We start from the raw sequence: 23,233 nt of genomic DNA, 5'->3' as shown, positions 1-23,233 counted from the left end.
TTTAGGAGGGGAGGGTCGTACTTTTTTAGTGGATCACTGCTCCATCAAGGCAGTACAATGAACAACAGTGCAAAAGCAGTACGATGAAGTTAAAAGAATAGAACTGATATTGAAAAGATAAATTTTTTTTAATAAAATGGAATTTTACAATATTCTAAAATCAGCTCGATGAAAAATAGGTTGAGGAAGTTTCATCAGGACTTTAAACTTACAATCATACATTTATTGTAGTTAACATTTAAGGCTGATTTATGGCTGCACGTATACTCTACACAGAGCATACATCCTAACCAATGTAAGTGGCCTGCGCCATAGTGAGCCGAAGACTATGGTGTGTTTGCTGGGGAAACTACACCAGGTAACAGTTGCATGTATTACCACTGCTGGTAAGCACTGAAGGAGTAGCCAGAAAATGTGATGCTACGAAGCTGCGACGCGCAGTTACATTTCTGGGGAGGTGGTACGATGTAGATACATTGTAGATTCAACACAGAAGCATAAATCAGGCTTAAGTGATAATATCATCAATATTGGGATAGGATTTTCTTGTACTGGTAATAATGAAAAAGATCCAATAAATTAAAGATGAACACATCATGAATGATTTTAACTAAGCGTGCTGGCAGCTCTCACTGTCCACTTTGGATACTAGGCTAATGTTAGCTACCTTTGTAATAACATTGACTGAGAACGCTGCCTAGCTCTCAAAGTGAAATTGGAGATTATTAAAACATTAGTGACCTGTAATTGTTAGTGTTAGTTGTTGACATACTGGCTCATCCCTCTGTTGGTCTTTGTGAACCGAAAAAAACATGCAACCTTTATTTCTTAAGATAACAGCCAACATGCCTGTTGTGTTGTCTGGCTAACTCACAACATAAATGGTTATGAAAATATTTAAATATGAGAATGAGGAGCTTGCAAACAGCACCGACCCTGCACTTGATTTTTGTGAGATGACTGGACTCTGGACAATTTGCAGTTTAAAAGAGGTGCTCTGGCTTGACCCCTGTTGGGCTAATACTCATGATTAAGGTTAAAGGGACTGTACAGAGCACCAGCAGAGTTTTAAAGCTGATGCTGATATCTCATAGTTTGACCTGATGGTCAATAAGCATTTAAAAAATGTTCTCCAAAAATGTTTTTCAGCATTTCTCCTGGAATAGTAATCTCAGCGTTTTTCAATAAATTGTCAGGGGGGGAAGCATTTGAAAAGACATTTACATCATATAACACCAAAGGCCAGATTAATCATTTTTTAGGTGGGCTGTCAGCACCTTACAAAATGATAGCGCTAATTTAACAGAATTCAACTACTGAGGTGGTTTAGATGGAAAAAAGAGGAAACTCTTTGACATCAGATGTCGATGATATTCTGACTGGCCAATTTCGACTGAGGACATTGCTTTAGCCCTTGTCATGTCAGTGAATCCTTGTAGCAGACATTAGTGATGTAAATGACCCCTACATCTTTCTTCTCAGCTACACATACATCAACTGAGTAATGGAGCAGAGAGAGGTTTCAGAAGGATGACAGCGTCTCCATGAGAGTTAAAGTGAAATGATGAGCTATGACCTTATATCACATATCAGATACTGGCCATTCAGTGTTCACCTCTGTGCACAGTCATAGTCACATGCAGTGTGAATCAGAGTCTGGGATTAGTTATTTAAGTTAAGTTATGAGCAATGAAGTTAAGACTAGTAAGAACAATGTCATATTGGATCACCAAATTACTGCATAGAGAAACCTACAGAGGCAATTGTTTAAATCCTTTGATGGTAGAAATGGTGTTATGAGATATTACTGCTCCATTTCACTTAACTGAACACAATACATAGTCCGTTTCTGACTTTCCAGCACAGTTGATTAAAATCTTATTTAAAAAACCCCAGAAAATGTTCTACTCATTTCTTGACAGGTCTAAGTGGACAAAAATAACACATGGGGTTCCACAGGGGTCCATCATAGGCCCCTTTCTGTTGAATCTATACATGCTTCTAGCAACTTAAATAATACAAAATAACAAAAGCTCTCACAGCTTATCATATCCAGGCACCACAGACCTTCTACTGTTTAGAACGGTATCCATAATCAGCTAAAGGTTGTTTATCAGGTAGAAGAAGCATCAATCTGTCGCATTACTTTGCAATGATGGGTAGACTGAGTGTTTTTGTTGTTCAGTAACTCAAACAGAGTGATATGTCTTCCATATAGCGGATGACTTCACATTAATTTCAAGAGCTGGGTAAGGTTCCTTAATATCATATAAGAAATTCAAGCTGGTCAATGATGTTGCTCTGAACAGTAACTTGCCTGGAAATGTGTCTTTGCAGATCTCTCCCATAAAAGCAATCAGCTATCTGCACCTTATTTGTTATATTGTAGGGGTTGTGAAAAAAATCGATAATTGATTAATCGAGATTATTATATTGACGATCATGAATCGATTGTTACATTTCCAAAGATCGATTTAAAAAAAAATAAAAAATTGACAACTAAGAGTAGTCCTCTTACTGGCTTCCGCTACATGGTCCACAGTCTGGAGCCAAGATATGTTATTCCATCCCGGAGCTTTTTCACACTTAAATCGATTCCAAATCTCTACAAGGAGACACAACTTTCCATGCAAGAGTCCCTCAACTCTGCTCACAGGGTAGCAATAACCTGTGATGCCTGGACATCCAGAGCTACAGTCTCATATGTGACCGTTACAGCTCATTATGTCAGCAGTTAATGGAAGCTAATGTCCTGCGTACTTCAGACAAAAGCTATGGATGATAGCCACACAAGCGCAAATATGTGTGAGTTTCTCAAAGCAATGGCAGACGAGTGGGGAATAGAGAAACACGCCCTGGTTCTCGTCACCAACAATGCTTCTAACATGAGTCCGGCTGCTGAGCTTGGCAACTTTCTTTTAACAGTGAAACACTACATTTAAAACAATGTAAAAAACAATAATTTGGATATTACACTTACACTATACAATACTGAAGGTGCTGTGAGGTGTTACTCAAAAGAGAAGTAAAATAATTCAGCAGCTGACTGATGTTTAATGGAAGATCAATAATCGTTAATAATCTAACATCGATTTGTAATCGAATCGAGACTTCAATAATCGGAATCGAATCTGGAAATTGGGCCGATTAACCACCCCTATTATATTGAGTAATTTATTAGTGACAAATAAAATACAATACATGCCAAAAGGATAGAAGGTTACTGTATGAATGAATTGCTTTTTTGTGAAAAACTGGCTTATTTTCCTCTTTCAATACTCCTGGGCTGTACTGTCTGAAGATCTTAAGCCCGAAAACGATGGAGTAATTTAGGGAATATCTTACACAAGGTTGCAGCCTGAAGGTCAGTGGATGCTGACTAGCAGAGAGATAAGTTAGGATACCTCTTCTGAATAGTGATGGCTTTGAGAGGACATGGCTTCATGCCCGGCCTTGTACCCCACATTTTGAATTAGTGCCTGAATACACTGGAGCAAGGGCTTTTCTGCCAAACTTCAGCACAACTTTCTGCTCCCAAGATTTATTGCGCTGCCTTTGGCTGCGAGTACCAGAGCTGCCTTTAACCCACATTTTAAGTGGCTGTGAATAAAACTGCCAAACTAAAGTAGACGGAGAAAAAACCTTTAAAAGATAAACGAGCAATCAGACAATCCTGCAGTCCGTGAAATTCTTTCTCTCTTCTGTGACACTTTTCAAAATGATTGTATGATTGTTCCTGTGAAAGAGTTTTTCTTTGCCTGCATGAGGCTGTTTTATTGCTGAAACTGTTTTCATGATTTTGGAGTTAAACAAATGAACTCAATATGTCTTGATTTATAGCATGTGAGACCAACTGCCATATAAACTTGTGCTAGTGCCTTCAAATCAATTTAAAGCTGTTGCAATGACATCAATGCTGTTTTTTTCAACAAGCTGATTTAACACATTATCCCTACTTACTCACAACAGTACTCGTATCACACACTTTTCCTTACTCTATTCATCAATGACAAACTGAGTATTTGCAAGACAGATATTTGTAATTTTTGTATTCTGGTGTCAAAGAATTTTATCTAGTGACTGATTAAAGGGGTTAATGAGTCTATTTTTTGCTATTGCTTGCTTAAAATTTGAAAGACCGATTAACGTTTTCCTTTAATAGACAGTAACAAAAACTGTACTAGTCGAGAGGCTTAGGCCATTATTAGATATTATTGATTATTTGCCATCATATGCGATATTTTTCACAATATACTGTCATGGTGCTGATATTTGACGATGTGGGGAACAACTTACAGACTAGCTTCACCTAATATTGTATGCTATTCTGTCATGTTTTGCTCTGAAGTTCAAATTTAAAATCTGTAATCTCGACCCAAGAGTGCCAATTCTGTATTTCATGGTAGAACTCAGGAGCATCCATAATTTTAAAGATTCCCAGTGTATCAAAAACAAGGTAAATTAAATCCCACGCTCGGAATGAATGATAAAATTGTCTATCGTGATGTTTGGGACAATACTGTGATTCTAAATTTGCCAAAGCCTACTACAGATTAAATTGAAAATCTGAAAAGTTTTCCTTCATTACACATTTGTGTATGACTAATGAAGGTAAAAGTGACATAATCTCATACAGGTGAGATCGGAGTAGAGCTGCAACGATTAGTCTATTAATCCTTTAGTAGTTTTTGCTGATTCCAGCTTCTTAAATGTGAAGCTCTGCTTCTTTTCCTTGTCATTTATGACAGTAAACAGAGACTCTTTGTGTGTTTTCGATTAGTGGTTGGACAAAAAGAAGCAAACTGAGGATGTCACTTTGGGCTCTGGGAAATTGTGACAAAATCGGACATTTTATAAACAGTTAATCAGTTATATTTGAAAATAATTGGTGGATTAATCAATAAGAAAAACAAACAAAGTCCAATGTGGGTAAAATAACCAGACATCAATGTCTAATCCTGAAAATAAAATACAGAAGTACTGAATATTGATACAATGACAGCTTCGACATTGATGTCCACGAGGGGGCATGATGATATACTTATTCATACAGAAAGGGTGGATGTGAATGGTAGATGACAATAGACACATTTATATCTGGGCTACAACTATTAAGTATGTAATAATCAATTATATACTAGTGATAATAAAACTATTAATTGCGAGTGCCCTAACACCATTTGTAGCCCTGGATCAGAGTGAAAGTGTCTACCTTGAGGCGGGACAGAAGGTCACAGCTCGGACAGCGTTGTCGTGAGCCAGGAAGCATCGATAGGGCAGCAAGCTGAGCGACCTGTCGGGCTCTCGCACTCGCAACAGTGCAGACTTCGAGCACAGATCCCACAGACCTACTGAACCTGGAGGACACAGAGAGAGCATGGATGGAACACACAACACTGTGTAAAAATAGAAAACACTAGCTCAAGGTGCAGAAGCTACCAGTATACAAATCAAGATGAGAAGAATATCATAAAAAGAGGATCATAAAAGAAGACAGAATGTGCTATTTTGACAACAGTGGCATACAGATAAACCTGAGGGGATTTACACTGTGCATTTGTTTTTTCTTTCAAACACTGATCCAATTCATCAAAAGCATCTCCAAGAAATCAATTCACACCATCATAAAATCCAATAGCCATTATATCGTGTGGTTTCGTAGGCAGCCAATCCATAGACAGGACTTGTCCACTCCTTTCATGGCGAGGAGCTTTGAAGGAGCCGAGTTTCAGTTTCAACACTCCTGCTGCCTGCAGACAACGAGAGGGAGGAACAAACTAATGTTACTGCAACATCAATGTTAACAGCAGGGTGGGACACTATGTTCTCCTGCAGCATTCTGTTGTATTATGTACATATTTCCCAAACTAAAGTGTGGGTAGGCAGAATTTATCAACGTAACCAGAGAATTGTGACAGCAGGAGAGTAAATGAGGAAAGAGAAAGACAAATGTTTTTTTTAATTAAAAACCTACCTGGTAAATTGGCAGCTGTTGACCGGCTGTGGAGAGAAACATAAATTACCGTTAGAAGTTGTTGACTGGTAATAACTAAAACTAAGCATAACAATGAGCATTTTGAGATAACAAAAAGCTAGACTCTTGTATTGAACGTAAATGTGGAAAACATTTAGTTGTAGGCTGTGCAGGCTCGAGCATGTTTAACGTTCAGTGTTTTTCCTTTTGTGATTGCGGATGACAATTGTTAATATGTTAAATACAATAATTCAGTTAGTGGAAATTATTCTATTTTAAGCTCAATCGAGAACCAGGTTGAATCTACGTTTTGTTTATGTATTTGTACATAATATACTGAATGTAAATTGCAAAGCCAGTTTATTTTCGAAAAGGCTGCTGCAGTTTGAAATGGGAGAAAACAAATGCTGTGTGAAGAGTGGGACTAAATCAAAATGTAAATATGTGCTAGACCTGTTACATGGATATTATTTTATTTGATCTTTTTCTTTGTCTTTCTTGCGTCCATTGTGTGACACCATATAGTCTGGTGTTTCTGTATAAAAAAAATTTTTTAGCATGCAATTTTTACCATACGAAAGAGCAACTCATCAACTGAGGCTGCAGCACACTGGGGGGTTTTTCTTGCCGTAGGAAAGTTCATCACGGAATGAAATGACCCTGGAAGTATTAAAGTGGCAGCCACGATTAAAGCTAGTCGTATTCTCTAAATATTAAGGAAATGAACAGTCAGTGCTCCCTGTTTTATTTCCTTACCAGGGTACACTGGACCAATGTTCACTAAAGGACAGAAGATAATTTTGTCCCACAAACACTTTCAGGAAAAACATTTACAGCAATGCACCAATCATCCGCCATTACATAATCTGTAGCCTAGTAGAGGTGCAGTTGGATTCCCTTGTTGTTTCAAACGTTGTTTTATATCAGGGTCAAATTTCCATTATAAACTACTTGTGACCCCACCCAGCTGTGAATCATTTTTTTTTTTACAATAGCACAGTATGTAAAGTAGATGCCTGGACCTAAACAACCCAACCAACGAAGCAGAGTAGAGGCAGAGCAGGGCGGGTCTGAACAAGAAAAGCAGTGGAGTCAATATGGCGCTAAAACTTTGCTGACTTAAAGAATGTTAACATTAAGCTAAGAGTAAAGCTGAGGCTGAAGGGATCTCCATCAGCACTTTTAGAGGTATCCTGAAATGAAATGAAGTGTGGAAAGGGGATCAATAAACTAAAAAGGTACAATACATACAATGTCTGATGAGCTGAGACACTCTGGACTAGACTGTCGGAGAGACAGACCGACTGACCAACTGATATTGCCATCTGTAGAGCCCCTCCCCCGCTGGGTTAAAAATGACTGGATGTTAAGCACCACTTTAAAAGTAATTCTGAAGTGCCTGCCTTGATGATCACTGTTGTGTTTAATAGATGTAAAATCCAATAACGGAAAAAAAAAAAAAAAGGTGTTGGACTGTTCCCCATCATTAGTTTCCTCACCTCCTTCGGTTTAGATTACTGAGAGTTCAGATCAATACAGAGTCCTCCTCAATCCTCCTCCACACTTTCCATCGACTCGCCTCGGCCTCAGAAAAACACACGCTCATACTTTTAAAAGCCTCTTATGTCCTAAATCAAGTGCGGACCAAAGTTCAGACTGGGTGAAGGTTGCCGTTAACGAGAATATGTCCACACGCGTCTTCCAATATGGCTTCATATACACACAGATGTTCAGGGAAAAACACTTGACGCCAGTTAAATAGGTCTGCTGTATATCATGAGTAAAACCTCCAAAATAAATGCACATCACATGGGAGTCAGTCTGAATCTTATTTTAACAGCATCGTAGCTTTAATCCAGGCAAAATGGGAAAAAAAAATAACGGTGCATTATGTAAGAATTGGGCCCCTGCCGAATTCACACTCCTCATCATCCTAACAAGTTAGCTAGTTAGCTAGCGGTCCTATTTACTGAATGTTAGGTGACGGGACAGGCTGGGACAGGCCATTTCAGGTTCCTGTAGCTAGTCAGTATGGTGGAGATTTTAGAGTAGCAGTTGAGATGACAATGTGACGTCAGCACTTATTAGTTCATCCAGTCAGAGGATAGAAAATATGCTGTATGTCTTTTAAATATATGCACAAAAGTTGTTCTATGTAAAATGGATGTTTTGTTAACATATTAACCACTGCAACTCTAGATATCAGTGAACATAAGTTTTACAGTAAAACTTTTATTTTGTTGTTATGGAATTATCACGATGATTTTTTTGTGGACGACCTCTTGCCTTCTCAGACGTAAACCCTCTACTACTCAGCTACAAGGATGAGTGCATTATTTTTCCATTAAGGAATTCTGCCAAAATGTTGAACACAAAGCAGGCACATTTTATTACCTGAAACTTTATACATCAATTAGATTTCAATGTCTTTAAACAACTAGTATAATTTTGTGTTTTTGTAAAAGTGTGTATATTCAATGCTGCAGAGCTGGGCCTAGTATGAACTGTAGTGACAGTCTGGTATAACTGATGATGGTAATTAGCCTGCATTGTACACAGACGGTTTTGTGGGAAAATTACAACACACAAAGAAGTGCCGCTACGTGGCCTTCCCGTGACCCCCCCATCTCCTTCCCCGCCCAATCCCAAGTAAGTCTCGGATGATTGACAGAGTGGGGATACAAGAGGTGTCAGATACTAGACCTAAAATTCATAGCTTCCAACACTAACAACTGGCTCGGTGATGCATCTTCTTTGTCATTTCAATTATAGATCCTTGTCTGATGGAGAACGGCGCTGTAAATTATGTGCGTTCACTTCTCTCCCTTTTGTCTTTTTTTTCCCCCTCTCCACGCGACGCCCCTACACCTCCAACACCCCCGCCCTCCACTTCTGCAGCTTTAACAGCCTCCGCTGCTCATCCACTTGCTCGTTCATTTTAGCAACCGGACAGACAAAAGCCATTTATAATTATCTGTCGCAAACAGCACCGGGCTGGCGGAGAGAGAGAGGGATAGGCACACACACACACACACACACACCTACACACACACACACACACTTTAGCCAATTTCACCTTTAACCCTTTGAACTGATACTGACTCTCATGGAAATCCTTTCCACCCATGGTCATGCAAGATAGCTAATCTACATTCACTTAGCACTCATCACGTCAGGCTAAAATAAGTGCGGAGCTTTGAAGCAACTCGATGGTTATTTTTCACTTGGTTAAATGTACATTCACTCTCTCCATCCCTCCACCGCCTCTCTACCATCAGTTCAAGATACATTTCCCTATCTGCCAATCAACATGATGAAAGGTATTTTCCAGCCACAATAAACGTCAGCAGCTCAAAATCACACCTGACAGCAGAGTCAGATTGCAAATTATTAGCTGAAAGCCTACAGAAATGTCCACATCATACCTGCATTTGAAAAGTGATTTGTTTATGTGAATATTTTGCTTCAGGCTGGTGGACAATATTTTATGTGATGGTTGACTGATGACATTTTTTGATGTTTTTCATATGTGCACTCAAAAGGTTTCACATGGGCAATGTATGTGGGTTTAAATGTAATCCCAGTGGGTTTCAAATGTTGCCTCACAGGTTTAACATGAGCATTTATGTGGGTTTTACATGTATTCCCTTAGGTTTCACATAGGAATTCAGAAGAATATAGGTAATTACACAGGTTTCACATCCCACAGATTTAATTTGGGAATTGAGATTCACATATTATTATTACTTGATTAACTAAAACATACTAAACATATTTGCACTGAAGTACTTTTTGGCCAACAAAAAATAAGGTATTCGATATTTCCCAATAAGAAATATAATTCCTAGAAGTGTGGAGGAAGATTTGAAGCAGTGTTTACACCACCCAGTTTCGAAAAGGGAAACACAACAAACTTAGACCCTGTTCAAAAGTTTACCATTAGGCCAAGTGTGTGTGTGTGTTTAGGGCGACCGTATCTTCAAATGTGAGCGCTCTGCAACCTTTCTATCCAATAACTATAACCTATGCTCGGAAGCAGGGGGCTGATGGAGTAGCTCTCTGGATACGGGACCCAATGACCCGTAGCTACAAAATATAATGGAAACCAGGAGCCATGAAACAGTGGGGAGAAGGGGAGAAAAAGAATGGAAATGTCAGTTTTTATACAGCCTTTTATGTCCAAACTGCGCAGGACTTTTTTCTTAATTGTGAAACCAAGCCAAGTGTAGTATAGTGGAGTCTGTGGTAATCCAGTATACTGTGTTTCAATTACATATTAACATATGAATGACTATGCTTGAGCACTTCCATAATGGTGTCCTTAAATCATAGTAAAGGGAGTTTTGTGTTGCCTATTCCCTTAGATCCATTCCATAGATTTATAGGTGAAGAACGGGGTTGATGTGATTGTTTGATCAAAAATTTGATACCAATTTGGGCAAGTTAAAGAAGAATTTAAATGCCTACAAGGAGTTTTTAAGTGGAAACATCATGAATCAGTTTAATACTGATGCCTCTATATGACCATCTGTTAGCTGTAGGCTAAATGTAAGCTAACTGGGGCGTATGAATGGCTATAGTTTGAAGTTGACTTTTTCCACCCTTATCATATTGCTGTGTTTAAAAAGTAGTGTTAAAAACATGTTGTGTCTTTCCTTTACTTGTTCTCTAACAACTAATGCACGCTCTAGCCAAATCAGGATCTTTACGACGGGAGGCGCTGGTAATCCAAAGGTGCCGCCAGAGTCAACAAAAACCTAAAGCCATTTGTAGCTTCGTTAAGTTTATACTCTCTTTAAACGAGATGCCCGTGGCACAAAGGGAGTTACTGTCTGTTTGAAAGTTTTTATTGTTTCAAAAGTTTAAATGTGTCTGAAAATACAAATTAACATGAACCCAACGTGTTGTTGGCAAAGAAAAATTCATGCATTGGGCCCCAACAGACATTAGAAAGGAAACCTACCTTTACATCTACCCAAAGCAACAGTATACAGATACAGTATTCTTGTAAACTACGAAGGATTGCTTTGTAACTTTTCCAGCAAGACACTCTTAAAAAACCGGACAAATCCACTTCAGAATCCACTGGAGAAAGTGCAGAAGGTGAGGCTGTCACTCTTCACATAACCCTATTACAGCTTCTGTTGACTTGTTAATACATGGTGCCATAGGCTGCCTACACGTTTTGAAGGACGGCCTATAAAAAGGTGCAGAATTAAAGAATTGGCAAATTGTCCTTTAATGGATATCTATGCAACACCACACACAGATGTCATGAAAATATGTAACGGTTTAATACTCGAGAAGAATAAAATTCAGCAAGACATCCTCATAGTTTTCAGATTTTCCTGAAACAACAAATTTGAGGTACTATGCATCTACACAAAATGTTGAATATGAGTATTCTCTACTGAAGAAGCGTCACTATCACTTCACAACAACAAACATCCTCCAACCCTCGGGTTACATTGTGCTACAGAGAAGATATGCTCCAGAACACAAGGCTTAATGGGATGTGTGAAGATTGTGTCAGCTGTGATGTGATGTAAGGTGTGTGAGAGTTCATTTTTTGAAGTGTGCGCTGTTCTGAAATGCTATGATCTCAGAATGGTATAATGTTCAATCAGATTAGCTTCTACGACTGTGCAACGCAGACAGATGAACACACACACACACACACACACACACACACACACACACACACACAGACACAACCAGGTTTCTGTGTATGATGGATGTGGCAGATAAACTCCCCATTAATCTCATTCATACAGTCTTCTATCAGCAGAGCCCCAGAGGCAGCTGTAGCAGTGATCTGAATAGACGAGACCACAGGCTCCAGCATCTATAATGTCAGCATATACTCACACTCCTGGAGAGCGTTCTGTGTGTGCATGTGTGTTTGTGTGTGTCTTCCAGAGGAGCAGTTAACTACTGCTATTCATAAAGCTGCATTAAACAGCTTGAAAGACCCTCAAGCTCTAAATATTCACAGGCAGGCACACAAGGAGGCTGAGGGGCCCTCATGGATGCTGTCCTGAGATCCTGTCCAGTTAACGGTGTCCGAGTCTGATATGATGGATTTGGTGCTGTGTGATTGATTGCATACTAACTGTGGAGTTAATCAGGTTGTGTATTAACGCCTGTAGCCTGAAATCATTTTAAGGAGACTACAGCTAGAACAATTTAGCGGCTAATCGATCAACAGAAAATTAATCAGCCACTATTTTGGTAATCAATACATTGTTTAAGTCATTTTGTCGATGATAATTCCAAATATTCATTTGTTCAAGTTTTTCCCATGTGAGGATTGGACATCAGTGTAATAGTTTTGACTAAAATAAGACCCTAATAATCCAATTAATTAATATGGAGATATTTTTAGGCTATATATCCTGATGCACAATATGTCTCAATATTTTGAAATCATCTCAAAAGTACTTCATGAATGCTAGGATGGACGACAAAATCAATTATAACAATATTTTTCACCACATACCTTGATATCGATACTGTGGCAATATTGTAGTGATGAATGTCTGTAATTCACAGATTATTAATACAACTAGAGTGGCACTCAGTAGAGTGCATACCTCTGCCAAGGCCCAACAGTCCCCTTTAAATCAATCAAGCCTTATCCAATATCAAATTGGCCAAGTGCTTGCTCATGGCAGAAACGTTGGGCCTATATCTGTGTCTACATCCCTTAAAGGGATAGTTCGGGTTTTTTGAAGTGGGGTCATATAAAGTACATATCTATAGTCGATCGGTTTCCTACCGTAATCACCGATCAGCACAGCCTCAGTTTGGAGAAGTAGAGAGCCGCTCCAGCCCAGAGGCTCAGCTTTGTACTGCAGTGAACGGGGTTCAGCCGAAATTAACCACCTAAAACAAGGCTCACGTAAAATTTTTTACACCAGTTCAAGTGTACGTTGTATAGGTAAAATTCATACCACTTTACATCGCTGTCAGACAGCGCTTACTTTTGGCACTACATTTTCTCAACCACAGAACCTTCGTATCCCTACGCATTAGCGTAACTGGGCAACAGCTGATCTTCGAGTGGCGGCTGGACGAGAGGTTAACTTTGGATAAAAACGAAACGTAACTCTCCATATCCTTCCGCATTAGCGCTCATGCGTAGGGATACGGGGGTTCTGCGGTTGAGAAAATGTAGTGCCAAAAGAAAGCGCGGTCTGACGGCGATGTAAAGCGGTGTGAATTTTACCTATACAACGTACACTTGACCTGATATAGATTTTTTTAGGTGAGCCTTGTTTTAGGTGGTTAATTTCGCTTTTTTGCTGAACCCCGTTCACTGCAGTACAAAGCTGAGCGTCTGGGCTGGAGCGGCTCTCTACTTCTCCAAACTGAGGCTGCGCTGATCGGTGATTTTGGTAGGAAACAGATTGACTATAGATATGTACTTTATATGACCCCACTTCAAAAAACCCGAACTATCCCTTTAATTTACCTCTTGAGCATAATAAAATCATACACACTCACAAAGATACCAGCCAACTTAAAACAATGTTTGTCATCAACATCCATGCAATATTCCTCGAGGCACTACCATCTCACAATGTTAAAGAAGGAGAGAAAACATTTCTGAATACATCCCTTTATTTGGATCTGCACCAAAAGTTAATGTGGTCTATTCTGGGTTGGGACCTGCCCTCCATCTAAGTTTCATGAAAATCCATTTACTAGATTTTGTGTTATACTTCTGCCAAACCAACCAAAAAAACAACAAATGTACTGGGTGGAGGTGATGACATTTTTGATAAATAATATTCAGAAATGTGGATAAAATGACTAAGTTGGTTAAAAAGAAATATTAGAGAACAGCCTGGTAAGTTCAGAAAATTACATCACTTGATTGCAATGCAGGCTGTAAAACTATAAAAGATAACACTTATGTCTTATCGTAATACAAGAATATCCAAAATGTAAGACAATATATGGTGCTAGATTATGATTAAGATACTTCATAATATAAAATGATTTCCTCCACCTCTACAATTCCACCGGACCTAGCCACCAATTCTTTGAATCTGTATAAAATCAAACAAAGTGAACAAATATTACTGATTATATTGGATTTTACGGTCGACCCCACACAACCTCAAAGTCACGAGTTCCTGCAGGTTATTAGTGTGTGTCCTCTGCCCCTCCCAAGAGAAATTTAAGGTAACTGGCCACTGGATATCAGATGCGTTTCATGGCAACTCCAAATGTCTGAGTCACCAAATGGATCCACCTCACACCAAATCACTCTCAGGGTGCTTCAAAGTGACTGTGACGCCTGTAAAAGCACCTTATCTCAATCTCTATCCTCGCCTTATAGTGGTTTCAACATGGATGTGAGCTATGGGTCAGACTCTTCTAAGACACAGTAGATGGATGCATCTGTGCGCAGATACAGAAACTCATTAAGGTGTTTTTATCCATTTCCTTTTTAGTGGTGTGTGAAGAAATAGAGTGAGGAAGCCGTGTAACACGCTGCAGCAAACCTCATTTTAATCAGCAGTTGGGTGGAGTTTAGTGGCATGTGAACCAATCCATAGTCCAGCTGTTAATTTTCACAATGCTGCCATGATCTGCTGCTTTACTGCAGTCCCCTGTCCTCTCAGGCTTCAGCAGGAGTCATTATAACACTGACTTCAGGCTTCATAAGGACAACACTGCCCTCTGCTGATCACCGTAGACAGTTCATTTTATGGGTGTCTGAATCTGCTCAATTCAGTGTTGTGTACTGGTCAGAAAGGTTTTGTATATTTTTATATTTACAACTAAAGAAAATTGTAACACCAGTATATGCAATACTTGTTATTGATGGTTCTTACCAGTGTTATCTTTCTTGTTTTTGGAAAGCAGGGCATCAGGGTGAGGCAGGCTGTAAATGGTGACCACGCTGGTGGAGGTGGCAACTGCCAGAAGACCCAGTCTGGGCAGGAAAGGTTCCTGGGGGTGTAGCAGATTTACATTTGTTTTAGTATCAGCTATAAGGCAAAACCAGACCACATATGTTAGTACTGTCAATCAAAAAATCATGTCGGTGGAAGCCTACTTCGCAAACAAAGCACTTTACCTTTCTGCCACAGCTGGGAGGCTCCCAGCCTCCTGCAGGACACCACTTTAAATGCCAGATGAAGCCTTTGTCCTGGGCCAAACCATAGGCCAGGGCTGGCTGGGAGTCTGGTCTGCAGAGACACAGAGGGATAAACAGGACAACATAAGATGTAACTTGTAAAACAAAGATTGGGGAAAAAAATGTTGCAAAGGCAAAACATAGATATCTTATTTGGTAAGAAAGACAAATGATGGGTTGATTAATAAAGAAAAGTGCTGGAAAACTAAAACTAAACTCTGGCAGTGACACAGCTATTCAACCTGAATGCATGAGTCTATAGTGCAGCAAAGATGATCCCAAATATATCACGATCAATCCTCAAATAACCCCTGTGCACCCACTCCAGCTGTACCTGCTGTTGTACTCCAGCTTGCTGACGTCCCACAGCTGAACGAGTCCAGGCCCGCTGTACGTCTTGTTGACATAGTGCTGGTCATCCATCCCTCGATGACAGGCCAGAGCTATGTACTGAGAGGCCGGTGCACCGTCAGGTGTAGGACACCACTCTAAGGCCCAGACTGGTCCGCCTGCATACAGCACCGTGTCCCAACGATCGAGGTGAGCAGGTCCTGCTGTGAGCCTGATCAGTTCCAGACAGAAAGGACTTTACTTCAAAATACAAAATAAGACTTGATCACTGAACTAAGATCAAAAACTGTTTTCACTTTTGTTTTTACATTCTCCACATAAAACGAAAGAAAATCACCTGGGTCATATTTTCGATCAATGCTTTTTAGCACAATTAGCAATTACTTGGCTAAGAGAAACATTTAGCAGAACTGAAACATGTAGGACGAAGATTTATTCCCACAATCAATCAGATTTGCAGGAAGAAATGTAAAAATAAAATAGAGAAATAAATGAATAAATAGGATAAAAACTGTTAATGGAAAGAATATTAAATAAATATATAAAAAATTATAAAGTTTAAAATTTAAATAAATACACTGGAAAGTCAATAAACAGAGGAGATATAAATACAGGTGCAAAGTAAATCAGAAATATTCATTTCAGTAGTAGTAGAAATATCAAAAACAAATGTTCCATTAACATATTAATTTATTTTTACAATTATTTTTGGTGTATTAAATGGCAGATTGATTTATTCATTAAGCCATTCATTTACTTGATTTTGGCAGTTTTGGTCTTCTATACGGAGACCCAAACTACAACTAAAACAGGCAGCTTAATTACAAAAGAGGAATGTATCAATTGGAAGAAAGTAAATACTCTGGAGTCTGTACAATAAGCAACTAAAAACATATAGCTTTCTCACTGCATTACCATTAGTAGGTTATTTATTTAGCAGGAGTGGACAACTTAGCTGTAGCTGATATAATATCTCTAAAACAGGAGAATAAAACATGGATTCTGAAGTAATAAACTATACGACACTAATGAGTCTGAAACAAAATCTTTAGGCCTCAATATAAAAAATAAATACATTAGCCTAGTAAAGTGATAAAGTTTCTTTAAATGCTGGTGTACATTTCTTTTTGTTTCATCTAATTTTTAGTATTTTTAGTAGCCAAAAGTTTGGCTGTTGCTCAGTCTCACCTGTCGAGTCTTTGCAGAGGCGTTTCCTCCTTACTGAGACCATGTCTGGACACTCTGAACGCAACTGACTGAAGCTCCTGAGGCAGGTACTTCTCCACATCACTGAACAACAAATCAGACACACAAATCTTTAATAGTTAACTTAAATAACCTCAATGTTATATCAGAATGGCCAGCACACCGGACACACACAGTACACTGCATAACTGTTGAACACCTGAGATGTCTACTATGTAATTACCAGGTGTGTATATCTTCGTGACACACTTGTCAGATCTTTTACAGTGAGATGCTAGAGCGGTGACAGTTTCATGTCTCAGTATAAAACAGCAGATAAACAAACAACATCCATTCGGATTTGTTCAGCCAAACAGGTTGCCAGCCTTGAAACACAGTCAGCCTTTGATAGCTACTGTTGAGGAGCTGAGAAGGTCCAACATGGCTTCCTGAGGTTAGATGTCTCACTGTGTAACAACAAAACAGACAGTCACAGTGATAAAAACTGGGCTACAGTAGTAAGTAATTAGGTTTATTTTTATGCAGAAAGTGTTCTGCAATGAAAAATAAAACATTAAAATATAGTAAAACTATGACTTCATTTTGTTCATCACCTTACAAGCCTCCTCTCTTGCATGATGCTGGATTATATCTATGTATGTCAGTAACTGAGTGAGTACCTTTGTGGTACAGGATGCCAGTCACTGGTGGAGGGGACCCATGCTGGGAACACCCAGCTGCTGAGGTGCTCCTCCCGGCTTGAAAACACACACGTGAACACGTCACAAACACAAACCAGGGCTAAAAATAGTTAAGTCACCGACTCCTGGGTTTTCCAGGTGTATGTTTTTCTAGCGATGCATTGTACAACAGCGTCAATGAATTTGTGGAACAATGTCCTCACTGAGTTAACGAGGTAAATGCTCTGGCAATAATAAACGAAGATCTGCGCTTTTACTCTTAAAAAAGCTTTTCATTCATATTTTCAAAAAACAGATGACAGAAACAACCAGAGTTAGTGTCGAGTAAAGCTACTTACAATTTCTTGTTTGTCTCAGCGGTTTCCCAAACGATTTTCATGAGGTTTGTGTTGAGCCCGTTGGGGGTTTTGGAATTTGGGCCAGACTGAAGGAGGAACGGAGGGTTTGGATGAGTTTCGTTGGTTGCTTTGTAATAAGTGTTCTGCAAAGTTTAGTCTTGAAGAAACCTTTAGTTTTTTTATTTGTTTGTTTTTTTTCGTTTTTTTTTTTTTTTTTTACAAATCCCTTATTTAAGAAAGTGAGAAAACTGTGATCATAACTACCAAGCCATTATCAGTAACCGTCACCACTGAGGTGATAAGGGGATAGTCGTGTTTCCTTCAATATCAGGTCAACGCATATTAAAGAGACACAACAGAGATGAGAAAACTACTAACCCAGCTCCTATTGAAGTGATACGCCGCTGGATTTCCTCTTGTCTTATACTCTGAGTCCGAGTCTTCTGCTTCTGCTTCTCCTTCTTCATCATCATCATCCTCCATCTCCTCAGCCTCGTCTTCATCACCTGGAACAAAGTCTCCATCATCCGTATTATCGCCGTCAGAGCCAGCCCGTTTCCTCTTTTTGCCTTTACGCCCTGCAGGAATGTAAAGAAGAATGATGCGTGTCAGAGTAAGTAGGGATCCTCACTGTTGGAAGTAAGGGAAGATTATATAAAGGTCAATTGTTTTATCAAAAGAACACCATGCAATTTCTGCCACAAAGCAAACCAAGGAGGTAGTTTGATGACATCTTGAGGAAGTGAGGGATCACGTGAGTTGTTGTCTTCATTGCTGAACAACCGCTGTTGCCTGATTTTTCCCAAAAAGGTACAGCGACTAACTTTATTTCACATCGAGATATCGTTAAATATCACGATACAGCAAGTTAACTGCAAAATAAATTTTGAAACCCTTTTTGTTGTTACAGGTATTCTGGAAATGGTCAGTGGTAATGGTTACTCAATGGCTGAAACTAATATAGAGGACTGAAGCTGCCAAAATGTAAAAATAAGAAGAAATGTTTCATCAAATGCAACAAAAATAAAACAAAAATAAATGTAGGCATTAATAATTGTTTAAAGTGTGACATGATATTACAGCTTAAATTTGCGTTTATATCTTTACCATTTTATGTAGTTATTTATGTATTTACTTTCCCATATGATTTCCTGTTTTATTTATCAATCCATCAAAATGTATTTATTTAGTTATTCATTCATTCATGCTTTTATTTATGCATTCTTTTGCAAAACACCAACGGACAGGCACACAGAAGTAAGCATATAATAGAATATTAATTAATTTATTGAGCCGTTTCTTCATGTCTTTTTGATTTGGGCAGTTTTCAGCCCTCCTCAGTTTTGGAAACTGAATAAAAACAACACCATCGTCTCGATCATGATGTCTAACTGAGCTGTGAATCCACATCCACTGTACCTTTGCTTCCCTTGAGACTTTTGCGCCCCATTGTTGAGACCGCTTCAGTTCGGGTGACATCACTGTCGGCCCGCGGCTGGGAGCCTGATTCATCACCGGGGTGACTGAATACTTCTTTTGCCAGAATTTGGAGGTACTTCAAAGCCCTGGAGAAGATTTAACAACATTTTTTTAATATAAAGATGACATTGCTCCATGTTGTGCAGCACAACATACAGTAAACATAAAGACAGACTGCATGTGACTTACGCTTTAGCAGCACCTCTCCTGCGGCGCCCACCCGGTTGGATCTCCTCTTCAGGTTCTCCTTCAGCCTCCTTACATGGTGGTTCTCTAACTGGTTCCACCTCCTGTGCAGGACGTACTTTCCTGACATACTTTCTCTTTGGTTTCCCGTTTTCCTGCTGCAAAGTATTTGAAACTCCGTCCTCCTCGGCTGGGAGGTCTCCATCAGCGGCGGTAGCTTTCTTGGCTGGAGTTTTTTTGGCGGGAGTTTTTCTGGCGGGAGTTCTTTTTATTGGGGTCTTCCTGGCCCTAACTGCCTTTTTAGGAGTTTCCTCTGAGATTTTCTCATCAGACTCTTCAGGTGCTTTGTCACTTGCGTCTATTTCCCCATCTGCAGCCTGCTCTGTGGCATCCGTAGCTTTTCCACTCTTGGCCGGAGTCCTTTTCGAAGCAGCTCTTCCTCTTCCTCTTCCTCCTGAGCTCTTTCTCTGCGGTTTTTGCTGGGCACTTCGCTCATTAGTCGCGTCCTCAGTTTCATAGTCTAAATATTTGGGATTTTTCTTCCGCTGTCGTCCTCTGGAGGTCGGTGTTAGATCGCAACACTGCTCTGACAGCTTCTCTTGCCCTGTGAGGAGAGTGAGTTACCACTCAACAGATGTACAGTGTGCAGCATTGTATAAACTGTAATCAAATTCAATAAATAAAAATAAAGAATGTGCTGAAAAGGAAAATTAAAACATACAGCTTGACAAAAGGACCCATCGTCTTTCTATTCATCCTAATCAAATGTTGCTCTTACAGGCTGCAGCCTCACAAGAAGAATCATTCTTTTTAGTAGGGTTGTATGATGCTATGATGCTAAATAAATAATTAAATATTGTGATCACTTTGACAGATAGTGATATGACTCAGGATCTTGGACATGGTCATTTCTGAATGTTGATGTGATCTGTACTACACAATGTAGCACCTCCTGCAATCTGGATGTAATACTTGGCCATATTGCGATTTAAAAAACATTGTGATTAATTAAGGAGCCCTACATTTAAACACAGGACATATATGATACTAATGTGTTTCAAAGTCTGATATTGTATGGCAATTGCGATTAAAAAATGAAAGAAAGGAAAAATAGTTAGTCTTACATTTAGAAATTTTGCAAATTAATAAATTAACTTGGCTCTCAACTTAATCAGCTGTGTGCAAAAATGAGCTGAATTACACATGTTGAACACCAAAAATAACAGTTCATGATGTTAAACAACATGTTGAGGGGAGGGCAGCTTTCTAGATTGCCATCATCCGTGGCCTCACAACTTTTGCCTTTTTAAAAGTTTGTACTGCAGTCGGCTACACAGCGGTGCAAGTTCACTGAACAGCCAAATCTGGCCAGAATTACTGAGACAACATCAGTGTAGCATCAAAGTGCCATGGTCACAAGAACAAGTAATGAATGTGAGAACAACAATATTAATTTAAAGGGGTTAATTCACCATTTGCAGGTGCCTCCACTCCATAGCAGCACACAGCTGACAGCCTGCCACTCGGCGTGCTCTTGCATAACTGAAAGTGGTCAACGATAGTGATAGACCGATACATCGGCCGGCCGATATTATCGGCCGATTTTTGCGTTTTTTACGTGTATCGGCATCGGCCGATGCGGGCTGCTACGTTCGCCGATCCGGCATTATTTACAGACAGGCGTCCACAGGCAGCTCCGTGTTGCTGGAGACGCTGCAAGGAATGGCAGAGCAGAAAACCAATCCAGTGTGGCAGCATTTCACAGAGCACTGTTCTACCTCACCTGTTTTTAATATTTGTCAAATATTGTTTACTTGTTCTTGTTCTACGTCACTTTTTTAAATTTCAATAAATGTTACTTTTTTTTAAATTGAGACTCGTAACATTTGTTATCATCATTGTGTAATTTTTATGATGTAAATTGAGGGAGCAAAAGTAGTATCGGCTCCAAATATCGGCTCAAGAAAATCCGCAGTCCGTATCGGTCATCGGCTGAGGCTGATGAAAAAAAAAACGGTATCTGCCCTAAAAAATCCATATCGGTCGATCCCTAGTCAACAACCTGCAACCTCAGCTCCTATTACTACAGTTTATTTTGAATTTTTATTTGAGTATTTTTTTTGGGGGGGGGTTTGTTCCGTTACTTGTTGTGATAGCTGGAGAGTGACGCCTGGGCTCCTGGGGTGCCCCGTTGCTACAGTATCCTCTCATGAATTCCAGAGCAACTTACAAATAAGTTACTAAGTTTTTCCCACATGACACCCTTATAATAGACAGTAACCAATTCAGTAACCAAATGAAGCTGTAAAAAAAAAAAAAAAAAAGAGCATGCTGGCTACCTTGTTCAGAGTCAACGGGATCCATAGGCCCTGGGGTTCTTGTGCTGTGGTGGTATCGACTGATGGCTCCTCATGTGTGGAGTACTTCCTTCTCACTCTCGCCTTGGTGCTCTTCAGACAAGAAACAGAAATTAAGAAATATAGAAGACATATGACCAAAATCACAATATTTATAAAACAGTACTCCTGAAAATATGGTACAAACAAACATTCATTTCTCAAGGTATGTACATTGACTGTACACACACACACACACACACACACACACAGTAGTAGTATTTCATCATTACTATTTCATCACCCCAGTGTCTCCTCCTTTAGGCTACAAATAGTCAGTCATGAATAGGCAGCCTGTAATAACATTAACATAACCACAAACCTCTCTGTAACTGTATTTGTTACAAAGCTTGACACCTTGCGTTAGATAGCTTCGAATAACTACCACGGAAACGTGGTGTCACAGAGCCAGACATACTGTCGATATCGCGTTGTCTGACACTGACAAACCAAATCTCATTCAATAAAGTGACAGTTTAATGCTCTCTGTCGTGCTGGCAGCTATACACGGGGAAGAGATAGATGTACGATTAACATTACTAATCATTTTAACCCACTCATAAATTCGGCACATGTTTCAAATACCAGAAATATCGAGAAACATGTTATTCGAGTAACACACTTTAGTTACTCGTTTGTTTTCCCAGTGACTCACATCTCCCTCTAGCCACGCTATTGAGCTAACACCACACAGCTAAAGCTAACAGGCTAAAGTAACTGTGGGGTGTAGCACTTCTTAATCTCACAGTCAGAAGCTGGAATACTTTATCAATGAGCCTGTTAACAGGCACACTTTGTCAGGAACACCATCACCACCGTTAAAAACTCACCCTGCGCTTCGCAGAGGCTTTCTCCACGGTGGCGAAGGGTGAAGCGCCTCGGACCGAACCCGGGAAGCTAGATCCTCGCCACTCGGGATCGAATCCCAATCTTTGCTACCGGGAATGACTCCGTGATAGACCACAGACAGACCCGACATATAAATCCTTCAGTTTTTATTTCACGGATGGCGAAATATCAACATCACCCGCGGTGTTCCCACTGACCCAGGCTGCTGAAACTCACATTCCGCTGACATCAGACCGCCATGTTGTTACTGTACAGACATGGAGATCACACCGCCCCCTATCAGCGCAACGTGGGATTACACCGAATAACAACTGACCAAATATCAGGTGGTCCCGAAATACACTGAACAAAAGGTCAACAGGTCAATGTCAATAATAACACTAATGATTTTAACACAATACCTTTACTTATTATCGAGTATGACTTTGAGGTACTTCTTACAACACTGTATAAACTTTGCTGTTCTTTGGTAAAAGCCAAAGATAAAATTCCACTGAGGTGGATGTTGTGGAAATGTCTCAATATAAATATATAAATATCTCTCTGGTAATGGAACTCGGTTGCTGTTGTCTCTCGCTCTCGCTGTCAGATCACTTGAAGTTTTGACCAGAAGTAGTGGCCCA

The 23,233-nt window shown here is 39.6% G+C and overlaps 1 protein-coding gene across 1 annotated transcript in view; it reads right to left on the bottom strand.

Moving 5' to 3' along the window:
- The window catches only part of gtf3c2 (general transcription factor IIIC, polypeptide 2, beta), a 31,725-nt gene extending 8,858 nt beyond the window's left edge, over positions 1-22,867 (bottom strand). The window contains exons 1-14 of the mRNA XM_030406294.1: positions 22,592-22,867; positions 21,705-21,815; positions 19,369-19,969; positions 19,120-19,265; positions 18,079-18,278; positions 17,701-17,786; positions 17,342-17,419; positions 16,665-16,766; positions 15,460-15,687; positions 15,066-15,177; positions 14,821-14,938; positions 5,975-6,000; positions 5,621-5,750; positions 5,213-5,357 (exon numbers count right to left, since the gene is read on the bottom strand). Coding sequence (XP_030262154.1) covers positions 5,213-5,357; positions 5,621-5,750; positions 5,975-6,000; positions 14,821-14,938; positions 15,066-15,177; positions 15,460-15,687; positions 16,665-16,766; positions 17,342-17,419; positions 17,701-17,786; positions 18,079-18,278; positions 19,120-19,265; positions 19,369-19,969; positions 21,705-21,729 — 1,997 coding nt within the window. The 5' untranslated portion in view covers positions 21,730-21,815; positions 22,592-22,867. The remainder of the gene's footprint in view (positions 1-5,212; positions 5,358-5,620; positions 5,751-5,974; positions 6,001-14,820; positions 14,939-15,065; positions 15,178-15,459; positions 15,688-16,664; positions 16,767-17,341; positions 17,420-17,700; positions 17,787-18,078; positions 18,279-19,119; positions 19,266-19,368; positions 19,970-21,704; positions 21,816-22,591) is intronic.
- Between the last annotated feature and the right edge of the window lie 366 nt (positions 22,868-23,233).

Source organism: Sparus aurata, chromosome 22, assembly GCF_900880675.1.
Source record: "Sparus aurata chromosome 22, fSpaAur1.1, whole genome shotgun sequence".
In the NCBI taxonomy this organism is placed as follows: domain Eukaryota; kingdom Metazoa; phylum Chordata; class Actinopteri; order Spariformes; family Sparidae; genus Sparus; species Sparus aurata.
Note: the sequence above shows the minus strand (reverse complement) of the source record. Positions and strands in the feature narration are given on the sequence as shown.